At 40.0% G+C, this 21,901-nt stretch overlaps 3 protein-coding genes across 3 annotated transcripts in view; all 3 read left to right on the top strand.

Annotated features, from left to right (window-relative positions):
* On the top strand, positions 1-1,515 carry LOC120417529 (uncharacterized). The gene is made up of 3 exons (XM_039579611.2): positions 1-59; positions 115-1,200; positions 1,255-1,515. Exons 1-3 carry the CDS (start codon positions 24-26, stop codon positions 1,474-1,476), a joined length of 1,344 nt encoding a protein of 447 aa, XP_039435545.1. The 5' UTR covers positions 1-23; the 3' UTR covers positions 1,477-1,515.
* A 280-nt stretch (positions 1,516-1,795) lies between these two features.
* Positions 1,796-3,653, top strand: LOC120417528 (cytochrome P450 4c21-like). The gene is made up of 6 exons (XM_039579610.2): positions 1,796-2,163; positions 2,225-2,474; positions 2,529-2,655; positions 2,717-2,863; positions 2,960-3,383; positions 3,445-3,653. Exons 1-6 carry the CDS (start codon positions 1,818-1,820, stop codon positions 3,603-3,605), a joined length of 1,455 nt encoding a protein of 484 aa, XP_039435544.1. The 5' UTR covers positions 1,796-1,817; the 3' UTR covers positions 3,606-3,653.
* Positions 3,654-9,320: 5,667 nt separating this feature from the next.
* The window catches only part of LOC120417503 (uncharacterized), a 32,686-nt gene continuing 20,105 nt past the window's right edge, over positions 9,321-21,901 (top strand). The window contains exon 1 of the mRNA XM_039579579.2: positions 9,321-10,915. Within this exon, the coding sequence (XP_039435513.1) occupies positions 10,201-10,915 (715 nt within the window). The 5' untranslated portion in view covers positions 9,321-10,200. The remainder of the gene's footprint in view (positions 10,916-21,901) is intronic.

The following is a 21,901-nucleotide window of genomic DNA, read 5'->3' on the forward strand; positions in this document are numbered from 1 at the left end:
AAGCTATCAGTCGTTCCAACAAGATGTTTTCGCATATCCTCATAGTGACGTTGATTCTGGTGAGTTTTTTTTTCATGGAATCGTTACAGGACATCTCAAAACTTTAAATTCCAGGCCACAGCACAGGCTCAACTACCCCCAAAAGTCATCAAAATGAAGGAATCACTCTCGAAAGAGCTTCAATCTATACCGGAAGTAGTTTCGAAGCATCGTTCAAATCACGCAACTCAGCTCGAAACGAACGCACGGGTTCACCAGCTGTTCAATGAGTTCATCGAGCAGAACCAGCATGGTTTGGACGCCGTACTGCGCGTTCTTCAGCTGATTGACCACGACCTGGAGAACGTCATCCAGGACTGCGTTCGAATCTTCGACATTGAGTCGCTGCAGTCGAGCAATCGAATCTTTGTTAACGTTACGAAACCGCTGCTGGATCAGGTTGAACGGCTGTGCCAGATTGTAACGGAGAATCGAATTGAGGAGCTTGAAGCGAGTTTGGAGCAGGTTGAACGTACTGCCGGTTGGTATCGGGAGCAGTTGGATCAAACGCTGAAGGACATTGCCGTCATTTTGAGCAAGCTTGAAGACAGATCGTTCTCTACGAGGATTCAATCGAAGGAAGTTCAGATGTTGGATCACCTGAGCAGTTTGAACTTCTCTCTACTTGAACCGATTGAGCAGAACTTTACAAACTACTTTTCCAAGTGGATTAGTGGTTACCGAAACTTCACTTTGGCGATACCGGAGGACTTTTCCGAGGAACAACCTGATGTTTCAAACTTGTTCGACTTTTTGGACTTCTTGGACAACGAAACTACCATCCTGCAAGGTGAATTGCATGAATTTCTTGAATTTTGGTTCTCTGAAATCGAGGAAGTGGTTTTGGCCATAAGTAACGGCACCGAAGAGGTCGTGGGATTTTTGAAGGAAAAGCTCCTCGACGATCTGTTGGACGGTAACTCTGAGCTGAAGTGCGCAGCTAGCTATCTCCAGCTCATTGATCCCGCCATTCTGGACATGTTCAACGGATTCTACCAGTGCGTTGAGTTCGAAGAGGAGATGACGAAAGCATTCCAGCAGGTTTCCTCCGTTTTGGACTCCACGGATAAGGTGATCACGTTTCTAATGAGGAGTTATCTAACGTGTGCAAAAGTAGTTGCAGAATTTGACGAGTTCACACTAGACGATTGCCTTCTTGGGGTAAGAATTCTGTCAAAGTTTGAATCTAATCTAAACGTAACTTTTCCAAAACAGATGGACGAGCTGCTGGAGCAAACACAGGAGTTTGTCGAGCATAAGACGTCCGAGATCTATTACCACGTGGAGGATGCACTGATCTTCAACGGGGTCATGATTGAGGCCTGTTTGGGCAACAAGCTGCGCGAGAGTGTGTTGAGCTTTGGCAAGCAGGTTCAGCAGTACTACAGCTGCAACGGAGTTCAGACGGACGGCCCAGTAATGCTTCCAATGTTTTAGTGTAGTGACATCATGAAATTATTACATGAAATATATACTGAAAACAAAGATCCAAATAATTTGATCTTTTCAACAAACTTTAATTTGAACTCACCATTTCTGAGTTCATACAGAGGAAGCTCATAGCCTCAAAACCACAAATCTAGCAATTAATAACACAGTAAGTAATCTCGACACATCTTGCCGCTGAATAAATTTTTGTTTACAAATTAATCACGCATTTGATCACGAGCTAACGCTAGCATGCAAAGATGAATGAAGCTAACGCTTCTGACGTTTACTTGCTAGTTCCTCCCATTCAGTAATTGTCGGAATTTAGAGCAAACCAGGTGTGAAAAGCCATGTTTTCGATTTGTTTACTTGGGGCAATCGTGTTGTCCCTCCTGTACTGGAAACTCGTAAGAGTGCCATCTTACTTGGATGGAATTTCGCGAGCTCAACCGTGGTATCCCGTGTTGGGAAATGCGCTGCTGTTGGTGGGAAAATCCCCGGAAACGTTCTTCAACGCTGTCAACGCACTGTTTGCCCACCATAACCGTCTGTTCCAGCTGTGGTTCGGCCCCAGACCGGTCATCGGTGTGTCCCATCCGGATCTGGTGGAGAAGGTTCTCACCAGTACGGCCTGTCTGGAGAAACCGTACTTTTATCGATTCTCACGAGTGGATCAGGGACTGTGGGCGGCCAGTAGTACGGTTCTTGAGTTGATTATGCGTTGATTCATGGAAATTGAAGAGTTTGAAATTTTTAGAAACTTTGTGGCAAAGCCAGCGCAAAGCGGTCAATGCGGCCTTTTCCACCCGAGTTCTCAACGACTTCATTCAGACAATCAACGAGTGCACGGAGAATTTGATAAGCCAGCTGACCTCAGTGGATGGTGCCGAGGTTAACGTGCTGGACTATGCAATACCTTGTGCCCTGAAGATGGTTTGTGGTACAACGCTGGGAATCAGCGTGACCGAGAGTGCAGATGTGGAAGAGTTTATCAAGAGTTTTAACAGGCAATTTTAATCAATTTTCAAAGTGATTTTCAATAAACTGATAATTTTTAACAGTCTTGCAGAAATCGTTGGTAATCGCTTCAATACACTCTATCTTCAACCAGATGTAGTTTATCGCCACACACCAAATTTCCGCGAAGAAATGAAACATCGTGAAAAGTGCTACAATTTTACTAAAAAGGTTTGCTACTTATTTTTTTGAAAGCTTTCTCATTTTCTATTTCAATCTAACTAATTTTAAGATTTTGAACGAAAAGAAACATCAGAACAGCGCAAACTCCAGCAAAAACTCTAAAATATTTATTGAACACCTTTTGGATAAAGATTTGGTGAAACGTAATTTTTCAGACACCGAAATAGTCCAAAATGCTTACAGCATGATTGCAGCGGTGAGTATCGTGAACACTTTGCAGTTCACTCATAATTCTGAGTCATTCCGATTGATTCAGAATTGATAAAACTTTTGATTAATGTCTGTTCCACAGGGCAGCGAAACGACGGCCTACACCATCGCTAATGCGTGTTTGCTACTCGCTCTACATCCGGATGTACAAAACAAGCTCCACTCGGAAATTACGCAAATCTTCCCAGACGCGCACCCCGATATCTCACCCCAATCCCTGTCATCTCTTCATGAAACGGAAAGCTTCCTCAAAGAACTGCTACGGCTCTACCCGATCGCACCGATAATTGCCCGAGAAACGGGGGAAAGCTTCGAGCTGGATGGGGTGCGATTTCCCAAGGGAACGATATTTTTGCTAAACTTTTACCAGCTGCACCGGCGCCAGGATCTTTGGGGTGCGGACAGTACTCGATTTAATCCGGATCGATTCAGCGGGGAACGCAGCAAGGAACCACAGCACTCGTTTGCGTATCTTCCGTTCAGTGGAGGGCCGAGAAATTGCATTGGTCAGTGGCGAAAAGTAGGTTACCAAATGTATGTGGGTTATACGATTTTATTCATTTTCAGGACATCGTTACGCCATGATGACTCTCAAGATCATGCTTGTACATCTGTTGAGAAATTTCAAGTTGACTACGAGCTTAACAATGGAGGACGTGAAGTTCAAGTTTGCAATGTTGTTGACTCTGATGCCGGAGCATTCTATTCGGTTTGAAAGACGAAATTGAATTATTTTCATTTCTGCAAACAATAAATAAAATTTCAATAAAAATCAGGTTGCCCAGAATATGGAACTTTTTCTCAAAACCTCGCTCCACACGTGTCCACACGTGTGCACACGCTGAATATTGTTCCTTGAGCTATTTTGGGACTCTGGGCCAAATATGAGCAAAATTGGACAACATTTACCCATTGATACACGAAAGTGAAGTTTGTATGGGAAAATCAAAAAAAATGTATGGGCAACCCAATTTACGTATGACTTGGCCAGCACGATGTGCTTTTTCCATCAAAATATTCTTAAAAGTGAGTTTTCCATTGGGAATTTAATGCTCTAAAACTTTGTATAACATACCGAATCGGTTAAACACGATCCTGAAAAGTTATTAACGATTTCAAAAAGTCATTTTTATATGAAAACATTTTTTTCAACAGATTTAGGCTCGGTTATGAGTGGGTGGATCTCAACCAATTCCGCTCAAAATTTGCACAGATGCTTAAAATATCCCAAAAACCGTTTCTTGTGGACAACTGATCAAACAAATACCCCCCCCCCCACCCCCCTTCTCTCATCCCCCTGGTTTACGGATGGCCCCTTGCCTAAAATGTAATCCGAATTTTTGGTGAAAAGAAAATCAATTCAATACGTTTAGTTTCAGTTCACTTCGCAAAATTATTTTAAAAAAATCAAATCTGGTTTAATAAAACCAAAGTGGCAGTTTAAAAATCAGTTAAAATTTTTGTTTTGGTTGTGCTATCTTTGAAATCAAATAAATCAAATTATTCGCTCTACAGCCTTGCCTTGGCGTTCTCGATTGCGAGATTCTAACTCAAGACTAGGTGTCCGAAGGCTTGATTGTTGAGGCAATCGCAAACCTCTTTTTACACCTTAGCTTCCATCCACCCCGGGATTCGAACTGACGACCTTTGGATTGTGAGTCCAACTGCCTACCAGCGACTCCACCGAGGTAAGCCCAGGGAGACGACTCCTACACATGGATTGAGCTAACGACCTAAACCTTTAGGTTAGACCGGGGCCAACATTTACTTCCCCGTCCGACGGAAGGCGTGGTCAGACAAATCTCGTCTCGAAAAATGCCATCAGGGTTCGAACCCAAGCCGACTGGGTGAGACGCAATCACGCTTACCCCTACACCACGGTTCCCGGATGCTATCTTTGAAATTTATACCATATTTGTGTTTTTCTCGTGGTACTGATATATTATTTATTATATGCAGGTTAATTCTTCGTCAACTCACACGAAATCGGATAAAATTGCCCCGAATAATTTCGAATAACGTATTTTTCATCGTAAAAAAACTAAAATAGTTCAAAGAAAATATGCCTTTTCTCGTCACATACCTATTGGGACCAAGCAAGCAACACTAATATTACGAAAAGGACAAACATTCAAGATAACGCCCTTTTGAAATGTTAGTCTTGATTAAATCAATTTGAAAACAATATTGTTTGCGGGAAGATCGGAAAATTTAACGAATGTTTCATTTATTAACATTGAATATCGCACCATTGGTAACTGAGACATCGGATTAGAAAATGGAGGTTTGTTTCATACAGACTCAGAAAAAAAGTGATTAGAAATGATTATTAATCGTGTTTTTTACCGTTGTACATAAAAATTTACTTAAGGCTTTAGCACCCAATTTTCCTATTTCTTTTTCTTTAATTCGCTGTATCTCAGCAACCAGAGGTCCAATCGTCAATGTCTCTTAGACCATTTTATAGCAAATAATACCAGTTTTGGGAAATTTCGTTTTTGTGACAAAAGGTTATTAAAAAAACCGGCAAGATTTTTTTTCCGTGTACCTATTTTTTCTGAACATTCCGCATAAACACGTGAGCCCCGACCCCTCTTTGATTTGCGTGGAAATTTGTCCTAAGGGGTAAATTTTGTCCCTGATAACGAATTTGAGGTCCGTTTTTTTATATCTCGTGACCGAGGGACAGTTCGATCCCTTCCTTTTTTGAACATGCGAAAAAAGAGGTGTTTTTCAATAATTTGCAGCCTGAAACGGTGATGAGATGAGAATTTGGTGTCAAGACATTTATTAAAATTTGTATGCCCGATTTGCTGGCATACTCAAAATTCCGAAAAACGTATTTTTCATCGAAAAAACTCTTAAAAAGTTTTAAAACTTCTACCAATTTCTGTTACTCAACTTTATTTTTTTTGGATCATGTCATTTTAAGGGAAATTTAATGTACTTTTCAAATCTCTATTGACTTTTTTCATTTAGCACAAATTTTTTCATTTAAAAACTTAGTGTTTTTTTCTAACTTTGCAGGGATATTTTTTAGAGTATTTCAATGTTCTACAAAGTTGTAAAGCAGACAATAAAAAAAATTACATGTAAACATAAGGGGTTTGCTTATAAACATCACGAGTTATCGCGATTTTACGGAACCCGTTCTGCGTTCGTTCTCTTTCTTCAAAACGAACTGAACCTACCGCGCAGGAGCCATTGCTTTTCGTTCCAAAAACAGAACGTCACTTTTTCGTGCCGTTCTCTTCAAAGTTTGGAACGCGTTCTGTGAACCGCCCGTAGCCAAAGGCTCTCTATGGCAACTGTTAAACTTAAATAAACATTCAGTAGAATTATTTGTACAGAGCTTAGTAAGCTCAGTGGTAACATGCATGAACAGTTTTCGAAGGAAGTGAGTTCGAATCTCAGTTTTTTAAATATTTTTTTTTTGTGTGGTTGGGTACCAACTTTTTGACGACGACTGAAATTACATTTTATACCAATCCAGGGACACTCCAGCTGAGAGGCTAGGGAGACTAAATGAAACGGTTAATGGCTAGTACGCAGATCGGAAGGTAAGGGGTCAAGAAACAGCTTTACGAACAGCAGAACAAAGGAGAGGGAGCTATTTCTTGGGGCTTTTCTTCACCCTCTCTGGCTTGCTTTAGCTGCTGCTGCTGCCCATTTGATTTTTTTCTTGACCGGTTCCTTCCGAAGTGCATATACCGCTTAAAAAGCAAAAAGCACCCCAACTAAAATGGAGACGAAAAATTATTGCCACCGTGATTTAAAAAAAAATCATTGCTTTTCTAGTTCAGGAAAAAAGAGATTCGAACTCACTACTTATGATTTCTAAACCGAATTGTTACCACTAAGCTAGCAGTACTGATATGTAAACGAATGATTAACAGTCCTTGAAAAAGTTTGCAGGGATAAAGCGAGAAAAAGCATGTAATATTGTATGATAAAACGTGTACACAAAAAGAAAGTACCGAAGAAGAAGAAAATCAGGTCTGCTCACGCCAAAAATAACATCAAACCGGCGAGAGTCATATTCAGATAAACAAGTCCGCGCCCCAATCCACTCGGCTATTTCACCGCTATGAAATTAGGTGGATCTTCACCGATGTAGCTATAGGTTCCTCATACATCGTATGCAGTTAACACAATATACGACGTACGGAAAACCTACTCTTACATTGGCATTGATTCGATTATTTTTATAGCGGCGAGATAGCCAAGTGGGTTGGGGCGCGGACTTTTTTATCTGAATATGACACTCGCCGAATTGATGTTATTTTTGGGGTGATCAGACCTGATTTTTTTTTTCTTCGGTACATGCTTTTTGTGTAGGGTAGGGTAGTCATCAATGAGACACTTTTGGTTTTCAACTTTCAAAGATTTTTCTCATTTTTTCATCAGCATGTTTTAATGATCTTTTTGTTGCATTTTCTTTCTAACATTGACCAAAATATGAGATCGATCCGACATCTACAGCTAGAGTTATTCAACTGTCTCATTGTAGACGCACTTGGCAGGAACAATGAGACAGCTGGGGAACAATGAGACACACTACGAAAATCAAGATTTTTCATGTTTGTACATGTTTTTGTATTGTTCCATTGCAGGTAACTTGCCTTGAACATTTTAGAGCAATTTTGCCAACATGAAACTTTAATTAACAAAAGTTATACTAAAAAGTATTTAAATTTTGTAAAATTCGTATATTTATACCAAATAACTTCGTATTTTTGGTTAAATGAAGTTAAAACTCTATAAATATGCCAAAAATCACTTTTAATTTATGTTTTGAAAGATTTCCATAAATTTTGAAAGGTTTAATGAAGAAAAATCAAAGTGTCTCATTGTTACCCATGAGCTGAAATGAGTGGGGAACAATGAGACAGTCCTGGATACTGGGTATATTCTAAATTTTGGCCAAACCAAATGAAAGGACATTGTAGCCCAGCTCAATCTCTATGGAACGTCGAAAGAAATTTGAAGAAATATTAGTTTTGTTGTTAATGGCAGCCTACGAGCGAAAATTTAATTTTTGTCCATAATTTACTTTTACACCCCAGAATCAAACATTTATGAATAACTTTTTAAGGGAGCGTCCATAACCAAAGCCATTATTATAGCAGACATGTATCCAGTAGACACACCTTTCCCCCAAATATGAGCCTGATTGGTTGAAACTACGACTTGTGAGAGCTATTTTATCATTGTTCCCCGTGTCTCATTGATGACTACTCTACCCTACACGTTTTTTCATACAATATTACGTGCTTTTTCTCACAAAGGAGATGTGCATGATTTTACATGCGATTTTACACAGAAATTTTTTGCTGTGTGTCTTATCGCCGTTTCAGGCTGCAAATTATTGAAAAACACCTCTTTTTTCGCATGTTCAAAAATGGAAGGCGTCGTACCACCCCTCCGTCACGAGATATCAAAAAACGGACCTCGGATTCGTGATCAGGGACAAAAGATACCAAAGTTTCACTCAAATCGAAGCGGGGTCGGGGCAACTGCTGTGAGAGTTGGCGGAGAATTATCCACCTACAACTTTAAAATGTGCATTAAATTTCTAAAAAAAGAAATACCTATTTTTTTACAGTTGAGTGACGAAAAGTGGCACCATTTTGAATATCTTTATCGAAGAAAATACATCTCTTAGGAATTCTGAGTACGCCATCAAATAAGGCATTAAATTTTACTTTAATGTCCCTTTGACTCCAAATGTCCAAATCATCATCGTTTCAGGCTGTAATTTTTTGAAAAAACACATATGTTTTCGAATGTTCATAAATAAAAGGGGTCATTCTGCCCCTCCGTCACGAGATATCGAAAAATGGTGCTCGGATTCATGATCATGGGAAAAACTACCTCTTAGGACAAAGTTTCACGCAAATCGAAGAGGGGTCGGGGTATTTTTTTTTAATTCATGTGAGTTGGCGGAGAATTAATCGAATATTTTTTGATTGAAATGATAAAATTATATTTTATCTTATTTATTTTCAAAATAAGGCAAACGCTTCAATCGCAAGCTTTTTTCCCATGAGCATTTCCTTCTTCAACCACAAAGCTTTCGGGTTCGTCGCTTCACAGTCGTTCGAATCCATCACAAGCTTTTCGCACCTGAATAAAGCTCCCAGCACGCTCACCACATGTTTTCGCAATCACCTGTCTCGTTTCAATCCACCACAACAGTCACCACAAGCACTCATACACCCTCAACCTGAACCACGCGGTCACAACCACATGATCGCCCGCCGAGAAATTCCAAGAAATGCCACAGTTGATCACCGGTGTGCGGTAGCTCAGGTGTGTGCCTCTTCCTTGCCTTGCTCTTTGAGGTTTTCTCACCGCTGGCGAGAGAAGTTCGTTTTTCACGTTGTATGAGTGAAGTCGTCGTCGTCGTCGTCGCCGCGATCACCGCAAACGATACACGTCGGCAGCGGCCATTCCAGAGTGAACCTGCGCCGTGAGCAGACCTGTTGCGCGAATCCTTGTTCCGTGTCGGTTGTGTGTGAGGAGTTCCGTGCAGAGGGGGGTTTGCGAGACGCGTGCGGTAGAATGTCACATCGTGACCGACTCAGAGGTTAGAACGATCGTGGCAAGACTTCGTGAACGCAATCATCGTCAATCTACAGGAGTGTGAGGGGAAACGGGAAACTGTCGACGTGTCGAGAACGAACGAGTTGGAAGTTCGGTGACGACAAGTCAAGTGACAAGCCGCAAGCGGAAGTGATCGGAGATCGTGAAGCACTGCTGTGAGCACGATAACAGCGAGATAACCGTGAGAAGCAGTGAGGTTTCGGAAGTGCAATTGATATACCTTGCAGAGGGTTTCGGAAAAAAGTCGTAAAAGTGTGAGAAAGCCGATTCCGAAGGAAAGTCGTAGCGCAGTCGTTCAGCCATATTTAAGTTGCTTAACTTTGGGCTTGTTGTCTTCTCGGGTCTCGGGGTTCACACACAGGTTTCTCAGCCAGACGACGAGACGGGGTGAGAAAGAGCGCACAAAAGATACGTGATCGGAATGTGGTACACCTCTGCCGTGTAGTGTGTGCTTGTGCAGTGTTTACGGCGACCCGTTCGGGGGTGTCGGTGTGTGTGTGAGAGAGTCCAACGGATTAGGCGGCACACTGGTTGAACCCCGCTGCTGAGAGTTGGTCGAAGTCAGTGTAATGGTGTGATTCGGTTTCGTCGTCGTCGGTTCTTCGAACGTTCTCGGTGATACGGTGCTGTGGTGACTAAGTGAGACACAAGTTCTGTGAGACATACAAGTTCTGTGCGGGGTAGCTGGAAAGGGTCCAGAACCGTTGACCGGTCCGTATGAAAGAACGAAACATGGGAGACTCGACACCAATCTGTCGCTGTCGTGTACTGTACCTCGGTAGTGCCGTGCCCCGGCAGAGCAAGGATGGCCTGCAGGGTATCCAGGAGCCGCTGCGCAGCTTGTACCCCTCGGAGGGGGCCATCGGCGCCAAAGGCATCGACTCCTGGTTGAGCGTCTGGTCGAATGGCATCCTGCTGGAGAACGTGGACGAGAACCGCAAGCAGGTCACGCGCTTCTTCCCGATCGATTCCCTGCATTACTGCGCTGCCGTCCGGCAGGTCCTCATCCCGGAACGGGGCAACAACAACCCGGAACCCAAGTTCCTCCCGCTAGACTCCCCGTTCGCCCGGACCCCACGTGCCCAGCACCCGCCAATCTTCGCGGCCATCCTGCGCCGCACCACCGGAATCAAAGTGCTCGAGTGTCATACGTTCATCTGCAAGCGGGAGGCCGCGGCCAACGCGCTGGTCCGCTGCTGCTTCCACGCGTACGCGGACAACTCGTACGCCCGCCAGCTGGAGGGCTCCGGCAGCGGTAGCTCCAACAGCGTCTACGGAACCATCGGTGGCAAGTCCAACGGTACCGGTGGACCCGTCGCCGATCCGAACGGCTGGCGGTCACGTGCCGGCAGCACCACCACGCTGAACAGCGTCGGAGTCAACAGTCGACAGGCGATGAACGGCGGCGGAGACGCGTTCACGGTGAAGAATCGTAAGTACACGCTCCGTAGGGGTTCAAATTAATTGCAAACGATTCGCCACAACAATTAGCGCCAGTAATTAAGCCGTGACATTAGCATACCAGCCAGAAGGGATATCCTGCTGTCGGGGGCACAGCTGGTGTGGCCCACTTTTTCCCGCAAGCGTCGTCGCTTGCGTTTATGACATTTCGGATTCGATCGATAGCGAATCGGCATTCAATCACGTAAACTTCCAACTGTGTCCAAAATGGACAAATGTCACGTTGCAACAGCGACAGTCAGTCAGCATTGGTGGATGCAACAATTGACGAGCCGAAAAAGGTTGAGCTGTTTGGTGTACTTGGGGTATGGACGTCAATACAGCGCTGACAAGTAACGGGTTTGAGTTGCACCTGGAAGGTAGTGCCCAATTTGGCAATACTGCACAAATTGTAGGGTATTTGTCCCTATTTTGGGCCTAGTACCTATTTTTGGGCTACCAAACTTAATTCAACGAAATTGAGCATTTCACCAAATCTGGTGGACAAGAATAATTTACTTTTCTCTTAAATAGGAATTAAAGCAAAAAATAAATCGCTATTCACTTTCCATAAGGTCCAAAATTTTCACCACATTTGCTAACCACTTCTTGACACGGCGTTTATCGCTCAGCACACGAATGGGCGCCGTCCCTCGAATCTCCAGCCACCGAACCAATTAAATAACTGATTAAAGTTACTTCGTCCATCTCGAATGGCATGGATATATTTTCGGTACATTTGACAGTTCTGCAAACTGTGACAGTGTGTGTGCGCTTTTCACATGTTACAGTCTTTCTAGCATATTACGGGTTTGTTGTTTGGCTACGCAAACTCGTAAAGAATGTTTTTAATGATGTCCAAGCTAATTGTGCACGTAATGCAAGTAACATCAATCATTTTAATGACCCTTCCTATCAATGTTTAGGCGATTGCTTAAAATGTTTAGTTTGATAAATTCAAAAGTTTGTTTGTTTAACTAAGGCCGTTGCATTTTTTTTTAAACAAGCCAGCATATATCCCTCGACTTTGATGAATGGTGGAAGGGGGAGAGGCAATGGAGACTAAGGAGTAAGGCCGTTGCAAATATTTTTAAAAGTTTATGTCGCTCTTCTCAAAACAGGTCCGAAAAATCAAGGGGCAATTTTTTTTTTAATCTTCAAAATTTTAATGAAAAAAAAAGTCAAATCAACCTAAAACAATCTAAAACGTATTTTTCTACATGGATTGAAAGTATTTTGAATTTCTATGAAATTCCGATGTTCAGCACCGCAAAAACTTATTTTTTACAAAAAAAAATAAATTTTCGTCAATACTTAGGTATTTTGGAAACTAATGATTGCAAAACAACTGGGCAGGTGTAAAATGCATTTTTAAACACTTTGTTCATTCAAATGTTGAAACCATGGCTCATAAATTCAATGTTTAAACTTTCAGAGTTGAGGGACATAAACTTGAAAAAATATTTGCAACGGCCTAAGGGAAAAAATAATTTAAAAAATGACAAAATTAAATTAACTAGCCATGGTATTAATAATTGAATGAAAAAAGTATTTTTAATGCAATTCACAGCATGCGGACTGCAATTATTATTTTTTAAAATTTCTAAATATTGACAAAACGTTTTTTTCACAATAAACACAAAAATACCAATATTTTAAAGCGAGTCCAAACCTGCTGAAGATGATTTCGAACGCTAGAAATGCATTTCAACAATTTGAAATTTTATTCGATTAGACTCTTATTTTCATTGAAATTCTGTAAGCATCCAAGTTGGTGTCTTCTGTATTTTGCAGACAATAACTTGGGGATGAATAAAAAAATATATCAATAGTTCTCGTAATTTTGAAGATACTAACAAAAATATGGTGCAAAAGCACAAATCAAACCGATTTTAAGAGCTCTATTATAAAAATATTTATGCCTTTTGAATTTGTTTTACTAAAAGTGCTCTGGATACATACAGAGAAATTATTGTTATATACTTTTATTTATTTTTTATTTTAATAAAAAATGACCACAGAATCGTAATATTGAGTCCATTTGTAATTCGAATTCAATTTCACCAAAAAAAAGTCAAGGTGATTTAAAGATACATTTTCAACATCTTATTTAAATTATACTGAAACTTTTAAATTTTTTATAAAACTTTTGAAGCAAGCTTTTCTGTCTAGTTTAGTATGGTTGCAAGCTATTCCGTTCATATTATATTTGTATTTTTCATCTTTCAGATTTATCAAGTATATCAACGTCCGCACAATTTTTGGTAATAATGCAAATCAATGCTATCTGAATAATAATAAAAAAACTGCAATTTTTCAAATTTCTAATTTCTTTTGGAGGAGTTGACGATTTGATAAAAATAAACACAATTCCCCACAAACAACCAATAATAATGGGTTGAAAGTACTTCGTTTTAAGGTGTAAAATAAATGAATAAATTTACCAATCAAAAAGTACCCTTGCAACATGGCCACCTTTGATTTGATTTTTGTTTAATAAACTTGATTTTTGCAATTCCAACTTTCCCTGTCCTTCTAGAGAAACGAAACGAAACGGCCTACTTTTTCTTACCAATTATAGCAGAATGGAAAATTAATACCTTTCAATAGTAATGGGTGCTGAAAAGTTGAATTTTTCAACACTGGTATAGAAAAGTAACATTATTCAATATTTTTTTGTTTTGAACGGTGAATTTACTTAACATGTTTGACATAAATTACATTCAAAAGGCGTTTTTCGACATTGCAAAAAACTTGATTTTTTTTAGCACACTTCGTATTTCTTTTTGCAACTTGTTGCATAAACTACTAATAAACCATCGCAGAGCGATTTGTGAAGGTAGGTAAGGAAGATATGTAACTAAGAAGTTCATTTTGGATTGATTTTATAACCTTTCCTAATATTGCAATTTTAGTCTTAATTGAGACGTTTTTTTTTTTACATTGCAAATTGAAGAATGTGAAAGCTTAGCTAAGAATCAACTTATTTTCTGCACACGAGGTACTTTTGTGCCATTTATAGAGAGTGTCTTGGAAGTATACATACAAACAATTAGATTGAAATCTATTGTACAATCCACCAGTGAACAATTTAACGATCAATTCGAATGATCAGAAAATCACCACGGCCATTTCGATATCATCACAGCTCTGGTTTGACAGTTTCTTGCACTAGGGTAGAGTAGTCATCAATGAGACACGGGGAACAATGATAAAATGGTTCTCACAAGTCGTAGTTTCAACCAATCAGGCTCATATTTGGGGGAAAGGTGTATCTACTGGATACACATCTGCTATAATAGTGGCTTTGGTTATGGACGCTCCCTTGAAAAGTTATTCATAAATGTTTGATTCTAGAGTGTTAAAGTAAATTATGGACAAAAAATACTTTTTCGCTCGTAGGCTGCCATTTACACCAAAACTAATATTTCTTCAAATTTCTTTCGATGTTCCATAGGGATTGAGTTGGGCTACAATGTCCTTTCATTAGGTTTGACCAAAATTTAGAATATACCCAGAATCCAGGGCTGTCTCATTGTTTCTCACTCATTTTAGCCCATGGGTAACAATGAGACACTTTGATTTTTCTTCATTAAACATTTCAAAATCCATGTAAATCTTTCAAAACATGAATTGAAAGTGATTTTTGGCATATTTATAGAGTTTAAACTTCATTTAACCAAACATACAAAGTTATTTGATATAAATATATGGAATTTAAAAAATATAAATACTTTTTAGTATAACTTTTGTTAATTAAAGTTTCATGTTGGCAAAATTGCTCTAAAATGTTCAAGGCAAGTCACCTGTAATGGAACAATACAAAAACATGATGTTTTACTAGAAAAGTATTGATTTTCGTTGAGTGTCTCATTGTTCCCCAGCTGTCTCATTGTTCCTGCCAAGTGCGTCTACAATGAGACAGTTGAATAACTCTGGATGTAGAGGTCGGATCAATCCCATATTTTGGTCAATGTTAGAAAACACTAAAAGAAATAAAATGCAACGAAAAGCTCATTAAAACATGCTGATAAAAAAATTAGAAAAATCGTTGAAAGTTGAAAACCAAAAGTGTCTCATTGATGACTACCCTACCCTATATCAAATTAAATGCGCACAACTAGATGGATCTGGTGAGAAGTTTGACAAAGTTATTCGACGACTTACATCTATTTGTTTGTGTGGCAAGCCTCAACATATAAAAAAAGTTTGTTTAATCTTATATCTAGATATTTCCCTTTGCAAAGAAAGAAGGCGTTCACTGTGGTAATTTTCCATTTTTGAAACAATAATGAATTCACATTCCAAATTTTTGTTTTTGAAACTAAATTTCACTTAAAACAAAATTCCACAGCAAATCACATCATCACGTTGTTTCAAAACATTTCAATTCGTTCCCCATCGGAACTTATTAGCATATTATCAACTGCCAGATTGACGTGATAAATTGCACCTTCACGGGGCAACGTGTGGCCATTATTGCTGCAATCGTCTTCGCACCCCCCGCCTCTGGTATTCGGATTCTCAGTTAGCACCTCCGTCAATAGCGCTTGTGACTTACGTAAAAGCGGCCGAAAACACACAAAACGCAAGCTGCGCATGTGGCATATTTTGCATTCGATGTCATGCAGAGTCTAACCTTGACAAATGTGGCCCCTGCTCGGTGTGCTGCCATAAAACCGCTCATAAATCTTGCATCATTTTTTTTCGGGGTTTCTGCAACGAGCCTGCTCGGCATACCTGATAAACGACGGTCCCGAAAAGCGAGAAAATTTGCAACCATTCTCCCAGAACTCGGGGCAGGTTTTTTTTTTCGCAAATTGCCACCTTCTCCGACTTTGGGACGACTGCTGTGAAGGACAACTCCTTTTTCGTGTTGGTTTGCTGCAGCAGAGTCCGCCGCTGGATGCACTTTTTCAATGTCATCATGTCCGAGCGTGATTCAGAGCTGCCTCGGGGGAACCGGTTTTGCCGAGGCTCGCTGCAACGCCTCGTGTCTAGACGCAGCGTTTTGCTCCGGGGGTTCGAGATTAGAGCTAATGCCGTGCTAAGACGAATTGGATTCCGAACTTGGCTTTGGTCGGACTGGAAGCTTCTCAAACCCGGTGGGGTTCAGATTTCGTGTCTTCTTTTGTACCCCTTCTTGGGCCCGGCAACAATAGCTGACTCAACCTGATTTCACGATAATCGGATTTCCTCATTTACGGAGCATTGTGTGGGTGTGTGCGTGTGAGTTCGACAAGACCCAGAAATTCCATCCCATCACCGGGCCGGTGACTTGGGATGAGCAGCTACAGCTCTGCTACTTTTTTTTAGGGTGACAGGTAACTGATATCTCCCATCCAGTCGAGGGTGCTCTCAGGTGTTGACTGCAACTTTCTGCACAATACGGCTGGTTCCATTCTCACGAGGTGGCGTTTTTATGAGCCACTCAGAAAAAAATGGGTGCTCAAAGATAGGAAAATAGTTGGAGTAAAAGTTTGTACATGGAGTTGTTCGAAAAAATGGAACCAAACTTAGTGTTTCGCACGCTTTTCACCGCTATTGTTTGTCGGATTTTGTTTATTACTTTTGAGATAGAGTACAGCGAAAGTATAACTCCGAAATATATGCTTTTTTATGAGGAGAATAGCTTTTTAAAATCAATTACAGGGAATAAGGACGTAATAGACACCCTCGACTTTTTAGGTAACTGAATCGTATTTCAAAGTACTATGACCCCAGAAGCTATCCTGAAAATTTGAGCTTATTTGGTTAAGGTTTAGTTGCTCCAATTTTGATCTAAAGCTAGTATGAAACATTTATCAAATTACTTCAGAGAATTGTATAGAAAATTTCCCAAAACCCTGTCAAGTTTTCCTAGTCTTAAGCTTCTTCCCGAGCAGGGGTAAATAACACGAGAATACCAAATTTTGGTATTACTTGGGCAAATAACAGGGACCAAAGTTTGCCCTTGGTTGCCCAGTAATCGATGGTAAAATACCATAAAATCATACCAAAGTCTTGTATAGGGAAGGGCACAACATGTTATTCGAGTTGAAGAAAACTTTCTTGAAGAAGAGTTAAAAGGTGAAAAATAAATCAATTAATCTTATTGAAATTCCATTCAAACTTCAGATCAAAACTGGAGCAACAAATCGGAATCGACGTAACACCTTATAATGTGGCCCTCTTAAACCTTGCGGTTTCGTCAACGGATCCACAGGCGTGTATCGTTCTTTTTGCGACAAGATTCCGCCTCCCGGGTCTGCTAAGTGTGAAGGTATGGGCACGGGGAGAGGGCACCGAATACCTATATTTACACTTAGCATTTTTGCGTCCACCTCGGGATTCGAACCGGCGACCTCTGGATTGTGAGTTCAGTGCTGGAGCAACAAAACCTTAACCAAATAAGCTCTAATTTTCAGGCTAGCTTCTGAGGTCATAGCACTTTAAAATTCAGGTTGATGCAAACGAAATGCAAAAAAGCAAACGATATTCACATTCTTTTTCACAATCCGGCTGAAACTTTTTTTTTGGTTTTTATATTGTGGATTTAGTTGGTAGCTGGATTTTTTGGCATCTTCTCACGGTCATTGGAAACGGTCGTGGATAGACCTGGGGATTCTCAATTGAAGTGAACAAGTTCAAGTTATAGTAAAAAATATGAATTAAAATTTTGATTGTAAATCACTTCTCCGACATTAGAAATAATTGTTTGAACATGCTCGCATTTTTTTTTTATTCTGTCGGAAAAATATAATTTTTCTTGAAAAAAAGTTTCATTTTTAACCACATGATCACCCCTAATTCTGGCTCAGTGTCGCCATCACGCAACCACCTGTTCCGTTTGTTTGTCAACAAAGCTGCAGCTGGATGGTGAGACGAAGTGAGAGGGGGAGAGGGTTTGACATTTGTATGTCCGCATCTGGCCCGCCGCCTATTTCGTCGGTCGTTGAGCCGACGGTCGTTTCCGATGACCGAGTCTAGCAAGGTACTGGTTGCACAATATCTTTGCATGGCAATATCTCAGCAACTATGTGTCGTTTCATCAAAACTATTTTTTGACAGTACTGTAATTAAGCAAACATGTGCACTAAAAAAACTAAAAATTGCTATAAATTAAAAACGATGCACATTATCAAAATTTCAGTTAAGTACATTTGAGTGCAAATTCAATTTTACATAGAAAAATAAAGTTGAAACATGTTTGCGACCACGATTTTTTTTAAAAAAATCAGTATTGATTCAAAAATTCATAACCAGGTCAAAGATTTTTTGCACATTCTGAAAATTTCTGAAAAGTTGGCATTTGATGTCCCCTAAAACCAAGGGTCCTGATTGCTCCAAAACGACTCATTCACTCGCTACTACCAATCGAAAGCAACAAAAGCCTGCTCTGACCGTTTCCTACCGTTTGTCGCATCCGAACCAATCGCTACAGAATACTCTCTCTTTGCTCTCCCTCTCACTTCAATCGAGTAGTACAGCGAATGGTTCAGAGAGACCGATTGCGTTATGTCGCTCAGTCGCTGAGTCGAAATCTTTTGCGATCGGCTTTGTTTTACTCATTTATAAAACTGGTTAAAATCTATGTTATCATAAGTGTTTTGTAATTTTGTTGATGACACGACATCAAAGACACATTTACAAGCAATTTCCATAATGCCAAATACAAATTAACGGTAAACTGCAGAAGCGCAGGCCAAAAGAGCGCCGAGCTGGTGTGTTGTTAGATTCTCTCCTCTCTGAACGTATTCGTGTGTGGCTCGGGTCAACGGACGGAGTGGGCAAAGAAATTCACGAAGTATTTGGAATTTCGTACCAACCCGGAATCACGTCGTCGGAAAATCCGCCGGCATCTGAACCGGTCCACAATTCACAAGTCAACCTATGTGGAATCAGAAATAGCATAAAATTTCCGATCTTTTGATACCCATACATCCAGGTTTTCTATAAAACCCACGTTTTTAAATACAGAGAAACCTCTTTTTACGCGGTGGCGTTACGCTTTTTATTCCGTCAATTTCTCTAAAACTATACAATATTTTTAAAAGATTCATAAAGCGTTTTGTAGATCTGCACAAAACCTACAAATTGCTTCTAAAAGATTGCGAAAATGTTGCGTTGTTCCAGAAAAATCGACAAATTAGAAAAACGTAACGCACCGCGTAAAAAGAGGTTTCACTGTACCTAAGCAAAAACGTTGTTAAGGTTTCGTTTGAGCAACCTGCCAAAAATGTATGGAATTTCGTAATTTTTGTTCTCGTGGATCAAACTTACTTTTTGTCCAGGTATTTAAAAACGTAGGTTTTAAAGTAAACCTAGATGTTTGGGTATCAAAAGATCGGAAATTTTATGCCCTTTCCGATTCCACATAGGTTGACTTGTGAATCGTGGACCGGTTCAGATGCCGGCGGATTTTCCTACGACGTAATTCCGGGTTGGTACGAAATTCCAACGAAAAATCTATTCTATCGATACAAATACCCCCAAAACGGTGTTATACCCACTCCAAAACGTTTATTTAGCAATTCTATGGTAATATATTGACATTTAGTTGAATTAAAAGTTTGCAAAATCAAGTTTAGATAACTTTTATATAGAATTTCCAGAGTTATATAAACTTTTATACTAAGTAGTTAGTAAACTTTATATTCAATCCAAATTATTTTTTTAATCAGTCAAGGATGCCTATTTGGAGTTGGGAGACTGGAGTCATGGTGATTTGTCAACAAATAACATTATTTATGTTAATTTTTCGAAAGGTGTACAAACTTATTTTGCACCTTTTTTATTTTCGTAATAGTATATGTTATATAACTTTTTATAGAAATCATCTTTTTATGAGCTTTTTGTAGCAAAATGTTTGGCATGAGTTTCTGAACAAAACGTAGTACTAGGTTCCTGTCAAACTTCAAATTTTTTACATGTTTCATCACAAAATGTGCATAGTGCCCAAGGGGTGTAAATACTTTTTTTACATACTGTACATTTGCCGAAGACACCAAATCAATCAAAACATTCTTTCAAAAGATACCGATTTTTGAATTTTCATGTACCATTTTTGTATGGACAGCGGCCAAATTTGTATGGAAAAGTATATGGTCAAACTAATGTTTTAAAATGGCTTCTTTGGTCATGTCAAAGGCAACAAAAGTGTTTCAGCCGGATTAAAAAATACAAAAAACTCGAATGACCGAAATTTCAGAGAACTTCTCGAGACAAAGGGTGCTCAAATGAAAAAAAAAATATTTAACTAAATTAATTACTATTCATACGATATGACAAATCGGTCAGGTGCAGAAATGTTTAAGTCCTAATTAGTAATATTGTTTATTTCTTCCCTCTGTTTGTCGAACATATTCACAACTGTTTTCACCTGATGCTCAACCACGTGACCCAGTGTCCTATTTAACAACACTAAATCCTGGTCAGTTCCCAGGTTAGATTATCCCTTACTGGTGGCACACATTTCCCGACAGGTTTCCGAAAAACTCGTTTCCGTCAAGTTCTGACAAAATCGGCAGATACTAAATGGGATCGACGGTGGCGGCGGCATGCCCGAACGAAACGGGTTGTCTTTTGGCACGAGGAAAAGAGTTGGCCAACAACGTGGGCTGGAGAGCCGGTTTTGCACTGCACGGCCATAATTGCGGCGCGGTTCTGCTTCACGTGTGCGCAAGCCGATCTTGGCTCTAAATGGTCAAACTACACCACACCGGTGGAACCTGCGTGAATAGTGGGATGATGAATGATTTTTTTTGAATAATTAACTAAAATTTAAAAAAAAAATCGTTTGATTTTAGTTTTTTTTTTTTAATTATCAAATTTGAAATTATTTTAACTCAATTTAATTTTGGCCACCTACAAAACAACTGTAAACGTTGTCCAGTATCCCGTTCTCATTTCGCTTCATTGCCCGAGAGTGTGCACTCGTGAACAGTTAATTAAATTACTATTTCACATACACACACGATGCCGTACCAATACACAGACACTCACGCAGATCATAAAGCTGCAATGATGGGCATAAAATGCTTTCTTTCCCATTATCCAAAAAGGTACATCGCCTTAAACTTTTACCGACTTTACCTTGATGTCTAAATTGAAAAAAAGTAAGATTACCTTGGCACAAGTGTGTCATTTTTCGGCAACTTGTCATACAAACAAATGCCGACACGAAACTGGACTCTGAGCTCAACCTAATTTTGGGTTCGCGACTAAAAGTGTGTCTGTGAAATATGAAACGTCAGATGATTTTACTAGAAGTGGTGGTCATAAACCTGACCCGGTGCTGACAGTTATGGGTTTGAAATTTTGCTTAACGTTTCAGTGGCATGGAGCAGTTTATTGGAATGTGATCCGTAATGTTGAAGTTTGATGATCTAGCAACACTGTCGTGAGTTATTTTTGAGAAAACAAATAAAAATGATTAAAATTAGTTGTTGTCTTTTCCATGATTGACTGTTTTTCGTCAAGGGAAAAAAAAATCAAACGACTGCCACCAATATTTAGCGACGTTAACACCTCCACCACGGGTGGTCGCCAGTGCAGCGGTGCGTGTCTCGCTTGAAGATCTGCGACGCATCAAGGCCACACACCATCGACAAATCAACCCAAAACATCACTCATGTTTTATTGAACGCTAACTGATCACTTGTTTTAGGTCCACTGAAAAAAAAAAAAAAAACGCGGTCTATTTGGTCGATTTTTGGCCAGCCCGCGCAATTAGCGAAGATTATTGCACTCGTTGGTAGTTGTTGGAAGTGATTAATTTTCGACCGGAACTGGCGCATACGTGTGATGATTGAGTTGGGCCGCGCGGAACTCTATGGGAAGTAGGTTGATCACGCGAGGTGCGCGATTACGAGCCCCAATTGGTTCGTGGTTGAGTAGAAGAAATTGCTCGTTGAAACGTTACAAGTGTTGCAGCTATGATTAACTTTATGGTTGTACTTTTTTTTGTTCATAACCGCCAGTATATAACATGAAGTAC

This window comes from Culex pipiens, chromosome 3 (assembly GCF_016801865.2).
Source record: "Culex pipiens pallens isolate TS chromosome 3, TS_CPP_V2, whole genome shotgun sequence".
NCBI lineage: Eukaryota > Metazoa > Arthropoda > Insecta > Diptera > Culicidae > Culex > Culex pipiens.

Coding starts and splice junctions, on each gene's coding strand:
- LOC120417528 (XM_039579610.2), top strand. CDS start 1,818: ATGTTTTCGATTTGTTTACTTGGGGCAATCGTGTTGTCCCTCCTGTAC. Junction 2,475..2,528: donor TTTATCAAGAGTTTTAACAG/GCAATTTTAATC, acceptor AATTTTTAACAG/TCTTGCAGAAATCGTTGGTA. Junction 3,384..3,444: donor AGGGCCGAGAAATTGCATTG/GTCAGTGGCGAA, acceptor ATTCATTTTCAG/GACATCGTTACGCCATGATG.
- LOC120417529 (XM_039579611.2), top strand. CDS start 24: ATGTTTTCGCATATCCTCATAGTGACGTTGATTCTG. Junction 60..114: donor TCATAGTGACGTTGATTCTG/GTGAGTTTTTTT, acceptor TTTAAATTCCAG/GCCACAGCACAGGCTCAACT. Junction 1,201..1,254: donor TAGACGATTGCCTTCTTGGG/GTAAGAATTCTG, acceptor TTTCCAAAACAG/ATGGACGAGCTGCTGGAGCA.